The sequence below is a fragment of the Apteryx mantelli genome, chromosome 14 (genome assembly GCF_036417845.1).
Source record: "Apteryx mantelli isolate bAptMan1 chromosome 14, bAptMan1.hap1, whole genome shotgun sequence".
Classification (NCBI taxonomy): Eukaryota; Metazoa; Chordata; class Aves; order Apterygiformes; family Apterygidae; genus Apteryx; species Apteryx mantelli.
In genome coordinates this window covers 10,143,207-10,162,440 of record NC_089991.1, presented here as the reverse complement: position 1 = coordinate 10,162,440, position 19,234 = coordinate 10,143,207, and the positions used below count along the sequence as shown (strand labels likewise).

The following is a 19,234-nucleotide window of genomic DNA, read 5'->3' as shown; positions in this document are numbered from 1 at the left end:
TCCCCTCTGCAGGAGTGAGACTGCCCGGCACAACGCACGGAGGCCTCCAAGGGTGGCCTTTGCTCAGGCTCCGTAGGAGAGCTCAGCTTATCAACACGACTTCTCACAGGCTCGAGATAGTTTAAAGCTTTTTGTTTATGTGACGGTTCCTGGACTCAGTAATTCTTTTCTTTATGAAGAATAAAATATGCATGCGCAGCCAAACTAAGGAGATACGTATACATGTGATTATTGCTCATAAGCACTGTGTGTCTTCCAGGGATTACAAAGTCCTTCTGCAGACGGCTTCTCTGAGCCGCTGCGTTTCTCTATTGCCAGTTAGTTTCCTCCTTCTTCAGTTAACAGGTCCCTGTATGACAAGTGCTTGCTACTCTTGTTCCTCTTTGTTGTTTTATGAATCCTTTTATCAATCTTGCCACTATCGTCTAATTCTCTTGTTGTATCTGGAGTAAACACAGTGCTCCAAACCCTGCAGAGAATGTGGGGAAAAAATGGCTTCCACCAGACTCCAGCCACCCCGTTGTTCTGTCTGGCTCGGCCTATTCACTAGTTAGTCACTCCTATTCCCTAAAACTTGTCAGAACCACTACCCCACTTCTTACCACAAGGTATATGAACCAGTTGTCATGTAAGACATAAGAATCGCATCATGATTTCTATGGACTGCTGGTATTCTTGCACCGTATGTGGAAAAAAAAATCACAAGTCACTTCTGTTCTTTGTGGGCTTGGTTCTATGCTGATTAAGTCAAGGGCAATGGTTGCCTCTGTAAATCAGCGATGCTTCTGAGAAAAAGATGGCAACTAGCAGAGAGAAAAAACATACATTCACAACTGTAGGGAGCAAGAGGTACTTCTAGGAGATGCAGTGAAAATCTCTGTTACAATTTTAGAAGTATTCATATCATGAAGGTATTGTAACAAATCACCAAAGTTCTCCTGTTGCTGCAAGCAAACGATAGGAACTGAGCTCCACTTTTATTTCATTCCACCATCTCTCATCATTTAATTCTTAAAATGTATTACTTCAGAAAAGCACAAGCTTTCTAATGGGCTGACCAGGTATGTGGCTTTATCATTGTTTTACCGTCAGGCATGTCTTTAAAAAAGTACCTCAACTTTCTGCTTCATTTCTCTGGAATTTTAAAAGTCTTTTCTGTTTGGCATTGGGTTGCTAAGAGTTCTGAATTCAAGGATTGTTTATTTCTCATTATTAGCTGAGGCATTTGGATTCCAAACTTTCAGCAGCAATCAGCAACTGAGGACTAAAGGGGGCCAGCATGGAGACATCTCATTAAAACTTTCAAAAGACCTTCTCAGAGTTCAGATAATGTGGAAGCTTGATTTCTCCATGCGCATGGACAAATGCCAGCACCCCAAACTGCATACAAAGAAAATCCCTCATGAGAATTCTCAAGAGCAGCAGAATACACTGACACGGAAGGACACTGCATGCCTAAGATGGACAATAACATTGGAAGTTTTATCTGAAGCTTTTTATAATCAACTGTTTCAATAAATATTCATAAACACTTATATATAAGTAAAGGTATGTCTTAATAAGCAGGAGGTCATGTTACATAATGTAGTGTTTTATTTAATAAGTAGTTCTACAGAAAATTCAAACAGACAGAAGTTAAATTATGTAAACATTAAGAATGCCCATGAAACCTAACTTGGTGCCTTATGTATGTGCCTTATAATACAGATGGCAGCCAGCCCCCCAAACCTGTGTGTTCTTTTCTTGTAATCCTATCCCATTCACTAAGTACAGAAACGAATAAACTGTAATTCCTGCAGAAACACATACCCAGACACAGGAACTGGGAACGTTACTCGGTTCCACAATAGAGCCTTAGCCAACATATCTCTTTCTCTGATTTACCTCATCTTACTCCATGGTCCCCATGTCAGAATTTCCTCTGCTATTCATTACCTGCAATCCTATTTTCTAAGTCTCTCCACATCACTTGGTTTCTCATTGACCCCCAGTTTTCCTTCCATCCTCATTGCTTTTCAGCGCTCCTTCTAGTAATTGTTAGTTCCAGTCTCTCAATTTCATATTTATTTTCAGTCTCTCCAGGAAACAACTTCTACAGTATCTCTGATAATTATATATCTCATACGATTACATATATTTTTACCATGTTCATAATACTGAAGAGTCCTGACTCCAAAAAGATAAACAGCTGCTGTACAGTTTACCTAAGGAAGAGCCATACCAATCTCTGTACTGAGAAGCTAGAGAGCTGAGTGGTGATGTAAGGAAAGTGATGAATCAGGTTTTGTTCTGTGAACAAAAGATTCACAGTTCTCTCCCAAGGTCCCTTGCCAGTTGGGCATAATCTAGAATACAAAGAACTGAAGTAAATAAAATAAAAATAATTGGGTCAAACAGTGGCAGAAAATTAACAGTCACATTCAGAAAGTGCAGAATCATGTCGTATGTTGGTACAACCCCCTAGTATTTATAGCATCTCACAGTGCCAACATTAATTAAATAATCTTGAAAAAACTCCTGTGAGGAAGCTAGATAAATATTATGCTAACCTCCACTTAACTGATGAGGAAGCTGAGACAGGCACTTGCTGTATTAGTGATCACTTGAAAATGTGCTTCACTTCAAACTTGAGGCATTTCCATGTCTCCAGCTGAGCTGCTAGTTAAGACAGCACATCACATTATTGAACACTGAGAATCCAGCTCTCGGTGCTTTGCCCAGAGTCACGCAGTGACTCAGAATCACAGCGTGCATTCAAACACTAGAGTTTCTAGGCCACAGTGATGGCAGTGTCCAGGAAACCAGGCTGTAGGTTATATTACGTTTATCATCAGTGGTTATGAACAGAACAGAAGGCTTGCACAGAAATCTGCATTGGGCTGGAACCACTTGTACAATAAAGGCTTGAAAAGCTTGACATTCTCAGATGTCATTGCCTTCACTGCCTGCTTAGAACAAATTATAAAATGGAGAAAAGGGACTGGGAAAAAGTAATACATGGAAAATATTGTAAAAAGAGTAAAAGAGTTGAGAAAGGAAAAGAAAAAGCATGAAACAGAGTAATATTCACAGTAAAATACACTGGTTTTGAGCTGTATTTTAAGGATTCTTATGTGCCCAATGGAGAATATGGGCTCCCTTCTAGATTTTTTCCTAGCATGGGTTCAATTTAGAAATGGGGTGGAGTATGGCACATACTCAAGTGAATTTTCTGAACACAAAAAGCAATTTGAAAAAAAAGTTGCAAAACTCTGAAATCTGGGATGTTGCCCATTCATAGTCTGCATCACATTAACATCTGCATTGATTCTGCACCCACTGAAGTCAAAGAATGTAGCAGATATTTATCATCTGCCAGCCTTGCAATGTGTCATTACCTTTACTTTCAAACTCCTTTTCTCCATGTGATTTAAACTTTTTGTTAATACTTCGTTCTCAAAATAACCTTTTCAGATTTCCATACTGTTTTCAACTTTAATAATCATTTTAAAGGATCCTTATCTACCATTCCCCAAATGGAGTTGCTACAGGGGTTTTCCTAAGGGATTTTTGTTTTCTAATATGCAGCATGCACAGCAATTTAGAAGATTAGCTCCTAGGCTTGAGTATCCACAGGAGCATATTCCTCAAAACGCTCAGAAATGCTTGCTGTGAACAGGAGATACTGGAATGGAGCCATTAGGCATCAATTTGTCTTGCAGTCACTTCTTTTATTTCACTCTGTAGCATCCCAGGACACAGCGCACATCAGGAAGAGAGGGAGTAAGCATTTGCTTTAAAACTTCCCCACTACTTTTTCTTCCTTCTTGATCTCCAGGAATTTACCGCAGTCTAAACCCAAAGAATACCACCATATCACAAACGTCTCAGTACAAAGAAAAGATGATGCTGTTTGAGCTCTGAATTATAATTAGGTAGTCTTAGACAAATTACTTGACCACTCTGCACTTACTAATGTTAGGATTGAGCACCACCATGCGTTTTCATAGCCAAGAAGAAGGATGTATTTATCTGTGGCATGTGAATCTTGACAACAAGATCAGAGTGTTTTTGAACTAGCACAAAGAAGTCCTAGTCATGGCTCAGGCTTCAGGATACTAAAATACCAGTATCATACATGAAATGAAACATCAGCAAAAATACTTAAACTTTTCCATATTCCTCCTCAAAGAGAAAACAAATAAATAAATAAAACCAAGACCCCTACTGCCTCCTTTTGTCTCCAAAAGACAGCTTTTTAAAAGCTAATCTGACATTCATAAAAATGTATTAGAAAGACTGCAAAAACTAGAGAGGCTTTACACTACATACCACTTTCCTAGCCTGAATTTTTAAATAGGCCTGGAGGGTGCACATTTTTATGACAGGGTGTGACTTTAGTTGCTGCTTGCTGCTTTGGAAGCTTCCCAGCACTACCTGTACTGCGCTGCCTCGGCAGAAGATAGCGATGTGCCGTAAAGGGACAAGGAAAACCTCTAGAGACTGAGATACCTACTGCTTTGTTTTATGTGTGTTTGCATGTAGACAGGAACAGTCCCTACAGTAGTCTCCCTCTTGTACTGCTCTTTTGGAAACCAAATCACTTCTATGCTAAAAACTGAATAGAGAACAGAACTCAAAATACATATCCAAGCAGGAAATACATTAAATTCACTTCTAGTCAGGAAAGAAATGGACTGTGGTAAATCAGCTTCTAGCCAGTTTTTATTCATATTGCACTTACTTGCTAAGATTTGATGTACTTGATAGGAATGGCTCCTAAATTTACAGATGCCTTTCTGAAGCAGAAATAAAGTTTTACTTGTTTCCTGGGTGCTCATCTCTCCTTTTTTGTTCCCTTCCCTATCTATCTCCAAAAAGGAGAGTAAAAATAATCTAATCTCGCTACAGAGCAGGACATGTAAGGTGAGGGAAGACTGCAACTTTCATTCCCTCCCTCCAGTTTAACAGTACCTCTACCGATGCCAAGAGGAACTGCAGCCCGTGTAAACTCCACTTGATTTTTACCGCTGAACACTGTTATTCTCTTCGAACTGTTTCCGCGTAGCAGAACAACTTAGGGCAAACGCCCATCTCTGTGCCAAACACATTCTCTCCCCCCGAAGTACGTCTGCTGTCCATGCACCGGCCCACGGCGCTGGAGCCGCTCCCCCAGCTCGCGGCGGCGCCCCAGGCGGAACCGTCGCTTCAGCAGACGCGGGATGACAACATGCCCGGGAAGAGCCGCCTCACAGGGGAAGCGGCCGCCAGCAGCCCCTTGGTCCGGCCCCGGCCGCGGAGCAGGCCCGGCCGCCGCGTTACCATGGCGACCGCTGCCGCCCGTCGCCCGGGAGAGCGGCGCAGCGACGCGCACATCCGCCCCCGGCGCTGCCCCCGCCGCTTCCGGCCGGCGCCAGTTCCGCTTCCGGTGCGGCGGATCCCGGGAAGGCGCCGGTTCCGTTGCCAGGGTGAGGGGCCGCGGCGGGCCGCCGCGGCCGGGACCGGGGCGGCGGCCGGGACCGGGGCCGGGGGTGGCAGCGGCGGCGGCGGCGGCGTGCCCGCGATCGCCGGGGCAGCGCGGTGCGTCTGGGCCTGGGGCGGCCCCGGGGCCCGTCCGCGCTCACCGTAACGCCTGCGGGGCTGGCGGCTCCCGGCCGAGCGCGGCCGGCACAGCAGCGCTGGGAGGGGGCACGATCTCTGCCTGTTGCTGCTTCCCCGGGAGGCGCTTCCCATGCTGGTTTGCTCGCAGCAGCCTTTGGTCTGACACCCGATTCCTCCGTCACCCCTGAAGTGCAGCGGAAAGCGCCTTCTACGCAGCTTTTCCTGTTTTTTGTTTTTTTTTTTTAAAGGAAATAATTACACTGTCGCACAGTGAAATATCTAGGAGCTTAGAGACGTGGATCTCTCTTTAATATTCCGAGAAAAGTGGTGTGATGCAACGATGTAGCTACAGCAACACAGCTTGAACAAAATTCTCTGTCTCAGTGATTTTTTTCAGCCTGTCATTGTAGACCTTTGGTGGGCCAGGAGCTTTTAAGAGCTCCAAAAGTGTAATTGAGTAGAGCAAACCTCATGTCCCTAAGTTTCAATTCCACATGCTGACCAGCTGGATGGTAGAAATGTCGAAAAATCTTGCTACTTGCTCTTTGGTCCTAATCTGTTTTACTTTAGACAGTGATTCTGGTATCTACGCTCAGTCCCTGTAGTGTTTTGTGATTGAATAACGGTCATTTATTTCTATCTAGTGTTTCTGATAATTTTCATCTTGACAGGATTGTAACTCAGTAAGAATAGATGATAGCTCAAGTGTTTTAAGAACAGACGATGACTCAAATGCTTAAGTTAGGAGTGATGATCTTTGTAATTTAGCACTCGACAGAGAACTAAGAAGTTTTCTTACAATTCTTGCCTCATCCATTTTCTTGCAGAATGACTTTGGGTAAGTCAGTATATGGGTACAGGTAAGAAAGGAGACAATAAGCTCTTCTTTTTGTAAATTTAGTCTAAGCTTTATGGGCATTGCTCCATTGCTTGCTACTATACAGCCTTAAACTCAGTTAGATCTCTCAGCACTTCTGTAATATAGACAATAACCTTTCCTCATGGTCCTTTTCACAGGATGATATTAGGTACCTATCTAGTTCTGGTTACTTGAAAAAAAAATAGGCTTTTTGTTGTTCAGGACTATCAGTTTTCAGCTTGTGGTCAGGGCTCTCAGATGGAATAACGAGGACACGTGGCTTTTGGTGTATTCAGCAAGCAGATTGTATCTAGTTCTCTATTTCTCATCTCTCTGTTTCATGGTAGAAATGCCTGAGTAATTACTTGATCATTCCTAATACAGTATAAATGAGAAGTATTTTGGCTGAGAGTAGGTAATCTCTGAGAATATGATGCTGGAGAGGGAGCAGAATCAGATTTTTTGATTCTGACATTTCTCAGGCTCTAATTCAAAATTGCTATACCTGTATTTCTTGGTATAATACATCTCCTGAAAGTGGATCATTTTTGCATAGATCTGCTTTCTATTTTTTTCAAACATCATTTTTTTGAAGACAGTCTCACCATTAGTGATGCAGAGGCCTTTTCTGCATTTCCTGATAATGTGGAAGAGACTTTTCTTACCTCTCTACCTCCTTGATTCTCTGCTTCCAAACTTTAATGGAAAAACATGTTCTTTTCCCTTCCATGTACAGCTAAAAATCCTGCTTCTCTGCTGTGTTTGATGCAAATCTAAACTGTAAATACAGTTCATGTAAATGATGCTGCGTAAATTGAAGATAGTGTAATTATGGTTGTCAGCACTGCAACAAATGTGCAGTTCTTACAGTGTAATTGCATTGTGTAGGTGTGTATTTTGGCTTTGTTCTCAAACTCCTACTTTGATACTGGTATGGCGAGACGTGGCCTGGGGTGTGTATTACTGCAGGTATTGCACAGATCTTAGTGACAGTGAGTAGAGAAAACTAATGCTTGAATTGAACTGTTGATTCAGAAATGTTTTTTTCTGTTTGGTGGTGGTATTTTATATTTGCTGTTTTGTAACTACGTGTGTAAAGTTATCACTGATTGGTTCAGTTGCCTGATTATTGCAGAGGACGTTTCTGAGATTTGAAATGACTTTTATGATACTGCAGTACTCTGCTTGGGTGCTGATTGTGCAGTGAACAGGCTGTACCTGCTCAGAACACACAGCAAATGAGCATATGCTGGAGCAAGCGGTGAATGTGACATTGCTAAATACAATGAAGCGGAACTTGGAGCCCTAGTTTTAATACTGTTCTTTCTCCCTTAGTTTCAATACTTTGTCAACGTGTTTAGCATCTGTTCATGCAAAGTGAACAACCATGTGATGTTCAGTTCAATAACATTTTTAAAATACTTCAAATAAATAGACAGTATAGTTTGTCTTCCGAGAAGAGCATTTAATTCTCCTTTTTCTTCCTTACGTGATCATTTTCTATTCCTCCTCCAGCAGATTTTTCAGAATATAATACGGAACATATGATTCAAGGATGTCTCTCTCTCTTATAATAAAATGGGGTGGACAGGAGTATACGATAACCTCCCTATCAGAAGAGGACACAGTGTTGGATCTGAAGCAGTCTCTTAAAGGCCTTACTGGAGTGTTACCGGAGCGTCAAAAGCTACTTGGACTTAAGATGAAGGGTAATTATTCAGATTTATTGTTTTTTGTGGATGTTTAAGGAAGAACATCCTCTAACCCTAGTCAGGATGTGTATACCAATAAGGCATCTACCTCCCAGACCTAGCGTTTGGATGAACATAGACATTTTGTGCGTCACTGGATGTTGCTTATTATTGATACATCAATATGGTCACTTTTTTAATGGCCAATGTGAAAGTGCTGCAAACGTACATTAAAAAAAGTTAAATTGCTGTTAGTGAAACAAGCACTGTATCTGTATATGGAGGAGGAGGGTAATACAGCTTGTGAATTCTCGTGTTTGATGGGTAGCTTATTTCAAATAAGAACAAAATGTATTATATTGACAGTTTTCTAAAATATCTCTAATAAGGAAAAATCTCTGCTTGCATTGTAGGCAAACCTGCAGATGATGATGTTAAGCTTGGAGCTCTCAAGTTAAAACCAAATACTAAAATCATGATGATGGGCACTCGTGAAGAAAGTTTGGTAAATATTTTTACTTGTTAACTTAAAAAATAGGAAGAAAAAGGTTGTACATCTCCTCACTATGATTTTAAGTTGAGAATATTCCAGTAATCGTTGTAAAAATAGTAGCACAGTAGATTTCTATTGGTGTCATTTTTTATGTAAAGTAAGCTGTTCCGCATAATTTGTATACATTAAACTCCTGTATTGTTCTGAGCTTAAAGTATAAGTCTATTACTGTGATATTCTTGCTAACTTCTCGAATCTCAACTTTCCTCAGTATCTCTTGCTAGTTACTCCAGTATGAAGTGAAAATCACTTAAGTTAAATAATGCCATTGTTTTTCTGTAATGCGCGGTAACAGAATCTTGATATCCAGTATTATTTTGCTTTAATGATCTTAGTTATCTTTTATTATCATTCCTCTAGGAAGACGTTCTTGGGCCACCCCCTGACAATGATGATGTTGTTAATGATTTTGATATTGAAGAAGAAGTTGTTGAAGTAGAAAATAGGTTAGCAGTTTTATCCATTAAAATAGTCCTGTTATTGAATGTACAGCATACATTTTAATTAACTATAACTTTTTGCTCTGTTAGGGAAGAAAATCTACTAAAAATTTCACGCAGAGTTAAAGAATACAAAGTGGAAATTCTGAATCCTCCAAGGGAAGGAAAAAAGCTGCTGGTGCTAGATGTTGATTATACACTATTTGGTGAGATTTTATGCAACACTGTTTTTGTTCGTTTAAGAGGTCAATCTATTTACCAATTGATGTTTCTTGATTTTGCTTTACAAATCTACTTCAGTAACTTTGGCTTGTGCAGTACTGCTCAACATCTACTTGGTAATTTTGGGATCTTCTGTTGATATTTTAAAAAGTATTGTGCCTTGCAAAGGTTGCACACTCTTGATTTTAAAGCAGCAGTTCTTTACTTTCTACACAAAAATGCAAAAAAGAAATAATTTAGCACTTTATCCAAATAACCTTTTTTTTTGACCAACCTGTGTCTTGGACGTCAGGGTGCCAGCAATGACTTCATTGTTGTAAAATAATGATCTCCATCCATACATGACTGATTCCTCTTTTGGGGAGTGGGAGGGTAGCTTCAAATTATATTTTCAGAGAGTTACTAGACATGCATGAAATCATGTTTCACCTGAAAATTCTGTCAGACTGGTTTTCTTGGAAGCCAGAACTTTCCTTCTGACTTCATTGTCCTGGGATATAGGTGTGTCATGACAGCTTGATTATAAACAGTAACTAATAGTTTGTGTCCTTCTTTTTCCTTATTTCTCTTTTTTGATGAGATTTGTTTATCAAAATTCCACCTGTTAATGACTGAGTTAAAAACTTTTATTTAGAGGTCTCCTTCTAATGGCGTTTCATTGGCAGCAGTTTTCTAATTGGAACAGGCAATGTTTATGTGTCTGAAATAAGCTTGATGTTCACAAGATGAACTGGACTAGATTTGCAGGAATCTCTTTTATGTCTGGGCTGTTACAGATTTGTTAAGGTGCATAGATGAACTATTTGGCCTGGCTGCTCAAAGATATTTAGACACACAGCTCTCCCTGATTTAATTATTAGCTAAGCCTCCAAAACCTACATGAATCAACAAGTTAATGTTCCCTCTGCTGTTTCTCTCCACTTTTTAAAATGGGAATGCTAGTTTGCTATGCAGTGAGCATGCAGGAGGGTGAATTTGTTCATTACTTCAGAGTGCTCCAGTGCTACCCTGGTAAAACTCTCTAGGTCTCTGGTAAGAAAGTCAGACTAAACATCCTAAACTTAATGATGAATTTCTCATCGTCTTTGCAGACCATAGATCGTGTGCTGAAACTGGGGTAGAACTAATGAGGCCATATCTTCATGAATTCCTGACATCTGCCTATGAGGATTATGATATTGTAATTTGGTGTAAGTACTATACACAACACTTAAGACTTTACTGCAAGTTGTCATTCAGAATGGAGACGCCAGGCTAGAAGTACTTATATTGCTTTTTAGTGTGAATCACAAGATCTGAAAAAAATGCCTTAATGTTTGGCTGTAACACATTCACCAGAAATGTTCTCACACAGCTATTAGAGCTACTTTGGAAAAACAGTAATTCTTATGTGGGGGAAAAAAACCCCCACATATTGTTCACCTGAATGGATCTAATCACAGTATAAAGCTCGGCATCCCTTTACAGAGTGTTAGTTTGTAGAAATAAACAAACACTTGCAGTAACGGAATTATATAATCAATATTCAAACATTGCTTGATAGATATCTTTACAAATATTCTCTGTCTAGACAATAAGTAGTGAACTGCTGTCGCAAAGGGAAACTGGAAATGAACGGAACTCTTCTGTCTACGGGAATGGTAGATTGTTTGCTTTAACATGCTGTTTCACTTCCTGTCCAACAGCTGGAGAGCAAGACAGGTTTTAAACTATGTTAAAATTGTATCACAAAATTTGATTTTTATAGTCTTGAACAATGGTTTCACAAATTCTTAGATCAATGGGCAATGTTGACATTTTGTCCCTTGCGGGCCTTATGTATTCTTACCAGTGCTTCCAGTTAAAAATCCTGTAAAGTCAATATAGTTCCACAGACCAGATGTAGTCCACTTCCTATCACCCTGCAGGTTGTAGTTCAGTAACAGCTGATCTAGAAAACAGTTTTGAACGTATGCAGTGCTTAGTGTATGTATTCATTTAAAAAGTAAGCTTTTCCAAATAAAAATAAACCTCCACAAAGGCAGAATAGTTTAAAGGCAGTGACCTGAAGCTGTAATGAGAATGGATCTTTCTGAAATGAAAGTTTGTGTACAAATTGGAGAAGTTAAGTGAACAGGTTTTGGGCCTTTTTTTATTTTTAAAACCTTTGTTTTCTCCCTTTTGTTTCAGCTGCTACTAATATGAAGTGGATTGAAGCTAAAATGAAAGTAAGTTGTTTTGAAAATACTCATTTATTTCTAGTCTGGCTAACTGTTCATATAGTTGCTCCTATGTTCAGCACTGTAGAGAGGATTAGCAACTGGGGAGCTCATGTAAATCAAAATCTGAGTTTTCTAAAGTGTCTATATACATTTAACATATTTTTGTCACAAAACTAGATTAAATCTAATTTTAGAATTCCACACAAACTATCACAGCAGTGGGTCCTAAATTTAGCCCAACTAAACACTAGGTGGTACTTGCTGAACTAGATTAGTCACTGCGGCCTTCACTGTTGCTTTCATGTTTTACCTCTAATTATAGTGTTATGTGTAATACCATTTTTTTTAAAGGAGTGGATAAATGTGGCGTGCAGGAGTAGGTTAGCAAGAGGAAGCCCCTTTCATATTTATCTTGTACCTCTTGCAGCTGTGTGCCTCTGTTGCTTCCTCTGCCTTATTAAAACATCCGTAAGAGCTCTTCTTTCAGTCCTGGTTCCTTCCATACCTAAATGAGGCAACTAGCCAGTTTTGCACAGCTGACCTAGTGATAAACATATTTACAGCCAGGCTTAAATGCAAAGCTAATGAGCTTACTAAAAATTACGGTATGTTTGGTTTGTGAGGGGTTTTTTTTATGCCTAAAAATCAGAACAGTTTCCTCTTCTTTTCAGGGAAAACTTTTTTAAATTCAGACTTTTTAATTTCCACTCTCTTTGTTACAGACTAATCATTTTTTTCAGTTTTTAAACAGAGCAAAGAACAATTTCCAATTTTATTTTGCTCAAAAGAGTTATTTGCTACAGTTTTTTCTAAACAAAAATCCTTCATATTGATCTCTGAAATGAAAACCTTTGATCAGAGCTATGAAATGGAGTTCCTTGCAAATAAAACACTATTAAGACCTGTAAACATAACTTCTGTAGCAGTAGCACAACTCTGTATGTTATGTCTGTCTTTGAATCAAGTCTGCTACATCTAGAAAAAAAAATAAAACTAGATTCTGTAGTACAAAACCATGATTTCAATCTAAAATGAGCATATTACTAAAATATTCTTGAAAGAGCTTGTGGCTGTTGCTTGTGTGGTTAGTTCTCTGGCTGTAAACAAAAGCCCTGTAGCAGATAAAGGTAAGTGTGAGTGTGATGAAATAAGTCTGCAAAAGTAATCATTAACCTTCCTTTGGCTTTGTCTCAGTCCCTAGAATATATATGCAAGCATCAAACTTTGCATGTGGGATTTACCATATTGCAAGCCAAATCCTTTGTTTCGCTACAAAGAATCTTTTGCGGATTCTCTGTACCACGGTCTGCAGCCCTAGGATTTTACCTAGCAGAAAGCAATTGTTCCAAACTTTGCTTTCTCTTGCACTGGTCACTTTTCCACTTTTCTAGGTCATCTTCCCACCTTTTGGGTCACCCAAGCCCTTTCATATGCTGCTGAATCACAACCTTTCTGTGCCTGGTCCTATATCTTGATCACTTGGGATTCCTACCAGTAGATTACAACTGCTACTTCTCCTTAAACTGACCACACAGGAGCGCTTACCTCTGCAGGTTTCGTTTTTCATCTGGGAACAGTGATTCCAGCAATAGTTGGCATTCAAGTTTTTGTTTAAATCTACAAAAGCAGAAACAGTGTGAAGAAGAGGCAATATCAGATAACCACGTTTAATCTTTGATTTACCATCTACTTACGCCCAAAATTCGGATGGTCTAGAACAAGTAGTTTTTTCAGTATAACAGGACACTGTCCCAGATAGCTAGCACTTTTCATTTGCATATAAAAGCAAATCATTTAAGTGTGGCTAGATATCTGCAAGAAAGCTGTTGCAATGGATACTTTCTCTTTGTTATGTAGTTTTGAATATTATTGCTGTTGCATGCACCAGAATTAAGTCAGCAATATAAAATGTATTATAAATTGTCAGCAGATTTTACTGTTACTCTTCAGCTTTAGAAAGGATTTGAAATGGAAATGATTTCTTCTCATCTAGTCAAAGATTCTTTTTTAAAAGTGATGGTTTTCCCTTGCAGTCTTTATTTTAGGAGCGATCAAATCTTTAAAATGCAGACTGACAGTCTCCTGATTTCTGTCATTGGCTATCTTGGACATGTTCGGGAGAAAAGGGGAACAGCAAACTTTTATTGTGTATTTGAGCAGGCTGTGATTTACTGCATGTTACTGAAATGAACAAATAGCAGAACACACACACGTGCTATCCTTGTTATAGAGCAAAGTTCTGAGACCTGTAGAACTTGTGAAAGGTTGTGCATGAAGATATGGCCAAGAGCTGTCTGTATTTTGCCTCTTCTGCAAAGTTGCTTTGATTTTGTGCTGACATCCGTTGTTGAGTTTCTAACAGTAGACAATGCAAAAATAAATTCCTCTCTGCTTTTCTCCTCTTGTTAGAATGGTGCACTTTTATGATTCTCCTTGGATAAAACAACAGATACCTACTTTTAGTATGTCTCTATTCATCCTCAAACAACGTGTTACAATCTTGTTCCAATTGCACAGCAGTAAAACTGTCATAAACTGAAGCTTTAATGATTAGTCTTTGTGATGCAGGAGCTAGGAGTGAGTACCAATGCCAACTACAAGATAACCTTCATGTTGGACAGTGCTGCCATGATAACAGTGCACACTCCTAGAAGAGGACTAATAGATGTAAGTACTATTGTTTTCCTGGTCTTTTTTTACTTTCAACAGGCATGTTATCAAACCCTCTTGAAATACTTAAAGTTTTGCTGGAGTTTCATGCAAGAAAGCTGTAAGAATCTCTGAAGCATAGATTTTTTTTCTTCTACTGAAATCCTCTATTAATGTTTAATGTTTTAATTTCAGTAGCTCATTTGAATAACACTGCTTTCAAATCAAATAATAGATAAGACTGTTGCAAGAAAATGTAGTGCCAGACAGATAGATTTTCTTTAGGTTGGGAGTATTTAGCATACTATACCATTAAATATCTCTTCTCTTATTAAAGCCCAACTGCCTGCTAATTTTTCAGCAAAAGAATTCAAGAGTCCATTCAAGCTTCCATTCAAGTTCCTATAGAGTGATATTTTCATCTCCTGCATATAATCTGTAAGTCTGATTTACCTCAGGTACCTTGTATGCATCATTTTTGCAGGTGAAGCCTCTTGGTGTTATCTGGGGAAAATTTTCAGAATATTACAGCAAAAAAAATACTATTATGTTTGATGATATTGGCCGAAACTTCCTAATGAATCCACAAAATGGACTCAAGGTAATTTTAACTAAATTTTCATTTATTACTGCTTTTCTCATACTTTTTGCTGTATCTTAAAGAAAGGCAGTTCTTTATCAGTGAAGATGCATGTTTTAATTTTTAGTTAAATTGCTATTTGTCTGGGCTAACATTTCTCTAACAGTGCTTTTGTAAAAGCAATAGAAAATGTTTGATTCACTATTAAATACTTTGATTCACTATTAAGTGAGCTTTCAAGAGACTGCTGAAATCATTGAAATTATTATTTCTGCTTAAATTCCACTTGCAAAACGTAATCAGGTTGGGCATTACTGACATGTTCCATTAAGACAGGTGATGTACAATCTCAAGAGTGGTTATATTCAGAAAACAAGTCAAATATCAAGCTGCTGTACTTTATGTTAGCATGCAGATGTAATAGCAGGCATTCTGCTCCTGGAAAATAATTAATATTTGGAGCCATTTTGACTGCAGAACAGCAAATATTTCATTTTATAAAATTATCAGCCGGTTCCTGTTCCAAAACTCCTCATCACTGGTGCTCTGAATAAGCTGCATGCAACTTAAATTTCTAGTGATAGCTTACAGTGCAGCAATACAGTATTAAAAGAACCTCCAAAAAATTCTTAAAAAAGAATTGTTTGCAAATGCTGCGATACAAGATGTTGTTTGTTTGAAGATATCCATGATTTAAAGAAAACAGCAATTGGTGAGATCTGACAAGATGATATTAATCAGAACTGTACACTGTTATAAGCATCAAAGGAATATCAAAAATCTTTCTGGGAGAGGATTGCCCAGAGAGCTCCCTCTAGCTCAGATCTCAACGATGTTTGTCAAAACATGAACAGAGCTGCAGGCAAGAATGTTGAATGGCTAAAACAAGGCACAGGTATAATGTATTCCACGGTTAAAGCAATTGTCAGATAAGCTTTATTTCTGACATCTCTTTTGTCACTGAAGCTATGATTGTAGTGGAATGCTTTTTGTTGAAAAAAAGCATCTGGCTCCAGTGAGGCCACACAACTCATTAAGGAGAGCTGAAAACCCCTCATGTCTCCTGTAATACAATCATCTCTGAAATTAGAAAATGTGACAGTCTATTGCAGATTAGTTTGTCATTCTGCCTGGCTGGGAAGGGAGAGTTTGAAGAACTGCAAGACTAACAGGATAAATTTCTTCCTGGTGGGCATACAGGGCAAAAACCCTATAGTCCAGATTACATTAATAACAAGACAAATTGGAGGTGGCTACTAAGGGAGGAAGGTTTTCCTTTCTCTTACCTAAGAGAAGTTATAACTTTGAATAGTACTAAAAATATGTTTTAATTAGGTGGTAAATATTAGAGAATTGGAAGAATTTTTCTTTAAGCAAATACTTATACCCAATTTATTTATTTTATATAGATAAGACCTTTTATGAAAGCACATTTAAATCGGGATAAAGACAAGGAGCTTCTAAAGCTCACTCAATACCTCAAAGAAATAGCAAAATTAGATGACTTTTTGGAGCTGAATCACAAACATTGGGAAAGGTAAGAACAAAGTCAAAATTATTTCTTCCTTGTATCCCTGGCCCTACTTTGAGCTTCTGGTCTCTGGAGAGACCAGAAACAACTAAGCAAATAAGCATCACTTCCAGTTATGAAGATCCTTTAATTTGAGTAGAATTTAAGGCTATGGTATTTAGGCTACTTCCCTAAAAAGTTAGGATTTTGACAGTATGGACCCCTTTTTCCATGCAATTTCCTCAGAGTTAATGATCAGCATTTGTTTTCACTAGAGCAATTATGCTTCTTAAAGGGAAAAGAATTTTTGAAGGAACCTTGTCCCTGGAAATCTTTCTTTTCCCACTCCTAAACTGATGGCCTAACTTTGTAGATCTCAAGTCCTTTGTGACGATGCAGCTTTTCCAGTTGTTATTCCCGAGATTTGGTGGTACAGTGTGGTTCTCAGGCGCTGTCCAAGTTGTGTGGTATTACAGTATTCATAGACTCTGAAATGTAAGTTATTGTGTTATGTATATGTGTTTTCCAAATGCTTAGGGCACCAGTTAAGGCATCCTAATTCTTACTAGAGAATGGTTGGTTAAAGTGCTTGGCCCAAATTCATCCTCATGATTTTATGCAATGCCCCGAAGTTTCACTACAATGGCCCAAAGTTTCACTAAATGTGGAATAACTGTGTGCAATAAGCTACCAGAAAAACATTCATTCAGTGCTTAAAAGAACAGCCTTGCAAACTTGATATAATTTTCTTTTTCTTTTTTCTGATTAGAGGGACAAACACCAAATTTTAGAAGTGAAATGTACTGGATGTTTCACAGTATCAGCTAAATTGGTTGGAATTTTTTTTGTAGTATTTACAGAGACTTCAATGTCACCACATAGCCAAATTGCTCTGGCTGTAGTGGTAGGAGAACTGCAAGATCAGAGAGCAAGCATTTTTAGAGTAACTCAGATTCTCTAAAGAAACTAGTAGAGGACTGTTCATATTTTACTGAATGACTGTTCATTAGTCTTAAATTTGTTTGAAGGGGTCCCATATTTAACAAGCATTTTTAACTTAAAGGATATAATAGCTTATTTTCAACTGATGTAATTTTCAACCTCTTAGAATCAAACATGTTTGCATTTGCTTCCCCCTTAAAAAAAAAAAATAGTAATACAGTTTAATTAAACATGACCTTGAATGACTGTAAAATAACCTATCATGGAATTGAAAGAATGTTGAAATGAAATAGCAAAATCATAAATACTATTGATCATAGTCCTGATTTTTGTCTATTAATAAAGGACTTGCTATTGAGAAAAGAAAGTAGATTCATACGTTAGGCTTATAAAAAGTATTATATATTTGTGCTTACCTCTTTTTTGTTTAAAACTGTGTTTTTATTTCTTTCAGGTATCTTTCAAAGAAGCAAGGACAATAACGCTAGTAAAATTGTGTGGCACTGAATTGAAGGGAACATAACTAAGATCATTGGACTTTTCCTTGCTTTTACGCTAGAATATAATAGTGCTGGACACTGGATCCAATGCCAGAATGACTGCTATACTTGGTCTTCCAGTTGGTTGGTTGTGGGTTTTTTTAAAAAGATCACAGCAATAAGCTCAAAGTGGGAGAAACAAGTCAGTTACTTTTTCTTGCATTCAGTTCTGGTGTTACTACTTAAAATACTTTCCTCTCCTTTGCTACCGAAATACAACCATAACCTTTAAAGACCAAAATCATTCTGAAACTAGAAAAAAAATATTTAGACCAAAAAAGTTGAGTAAGGAGCCAGCCTTGGCAGTGTATGAATTGTATGAGCCCTCTCTTCCCTCCATCTTTAGAAACAGTCTCCCTCTCCCATTCCAGTATTTAAGTCTATAAATTACAAGTTGTCTAAGTTTGGTATGTATTAGTATGTCAGTGTTTCTCTGTGCAAGACGGTAAGATGGAAAAATACCACCTCTGTGGCCAATTTACCCCAATGTCAGAACTTGTACTATAAAGCAGTGTTTACTGGAAAACAAAGGACTGAAGTTTGAGGGAGAGAAATCTACTCTTACTTGGTAAGTGAAAAGCAGTCTACCTGAAAAAGAAAAATTCTTTTTATGTCAGATAAAGGGTTTAAACCTCAGATGGGAAAGTCATATTCCTAACAAAGCATGAACAAAAACCCTTGTTCTCTTCTAGCTAAATCTTGTCAAAGTGCAAACACTGTGTCTAAATACAATATTCAGCCATACTGTTCTTAAAATATCATTTACTTGCGCTGCTTATGCCTGCACTATAGAAGTGTGATGTGACTGCTGTTTGGCATTACCGACAGTTGTGCATTATGCAGTTCATGTATTTGAAAGAAGACTGACCCTTTCAAATAAAAATGGGATATATTGTTCTTAAGGAACTATAGCAGTTGTGTAAATAATAAATGCCTTTTTCGTAATTTGCGTCCTGTGTTGTTTTAAATATCTGATTTGCATAATAGAGAAGCTATCGATAAACTTAATTTTGATTTTTTTTTTTTTTTAATTCCCTAGATGCTGATTTTGTATTAGTTAAAGAAAGAGACTGGTATGTGCTACTGCAGATTAGGGCAGTGGTGTTGAATACTGAAGCACCTAGCTGCCTTGGAAGGGAACCTCGACAGCAAGTGTCAGAATGTCAAGACAGTAGACACAAATGGGCTGTTAAGATGAGCATATTAGGCTCCGGCTGAATGACCTGTCAGAAAATATACAATTTCTTATCTACTGTTCTTCATAGTTTAGTACCAACTCAAGCTGCATTTAAACTAGTAAACCAGATATGTAAAAAATCTTTGTATCAGGTAAATATGGAGGGTGAATATCTGGCATGGTGTCTCTTAGAGCTGATTTCTGAACTCTAAGTTTGACTTGCTCATGTACTTCCAGTGCAGATACACTTTCTGAAGTTTGAAAATTGATCCTGTACCTGGATAGGTTGCA

The 19,234-nt window shown here is 38.3% G+C and overlaps 1 protein-coding gene across 2 annotated transcripts; it reads left to right on the top strand.

The window, feature by feature from the left end:
* The first annotated feature begins 5,391 nt into the window (after window positions 1-5,391).
* UBLCP1 (ubiquitin like domain containing CTD phosphatase 1) lies at window positions 5,392-18,711 on the top strand. Of its 2 annotated transcripts, none has more exons than XM_067304762.1 (11): window positions 5,392-5,447; window positions 7,958-8,148; window positions 8,544-8,635; window positions 9,044-9,129; window positions 9,214-9,329; window positions 10,437-10,535; window positions 11,515-11,552; window positions 14,115-14,213; window positions 14,680-14,796; window positions 16,185-16,312; window positions 17,682-18,711. In XM_067304762.1, the coding sequence occupies exons 2-11, from the start codon at window positions 7,995-7,997 to the stop codon at window positions 17,707-17,709; spliced, it is 957 nt and encodes a 318-aa protein (XP_067160863.1). In that variant the 5' UTR covers window positions 5,392-5,447; window positions 7,958-7,994; the 3' UTR covers window positions 17,710-18,711. The 2 variants fall into 2 exon arrangements, with proteins under 2 accessions (XP_067160863.1, XP_067160864.1); XM_067304763.1 differs by having other exon boundaries at window positions 5,401-5,447; window positions 7,955-8,148.
* The last annotated feature ends 523 nt before the right edge of the window (window positions 18,712-19,234 follow it).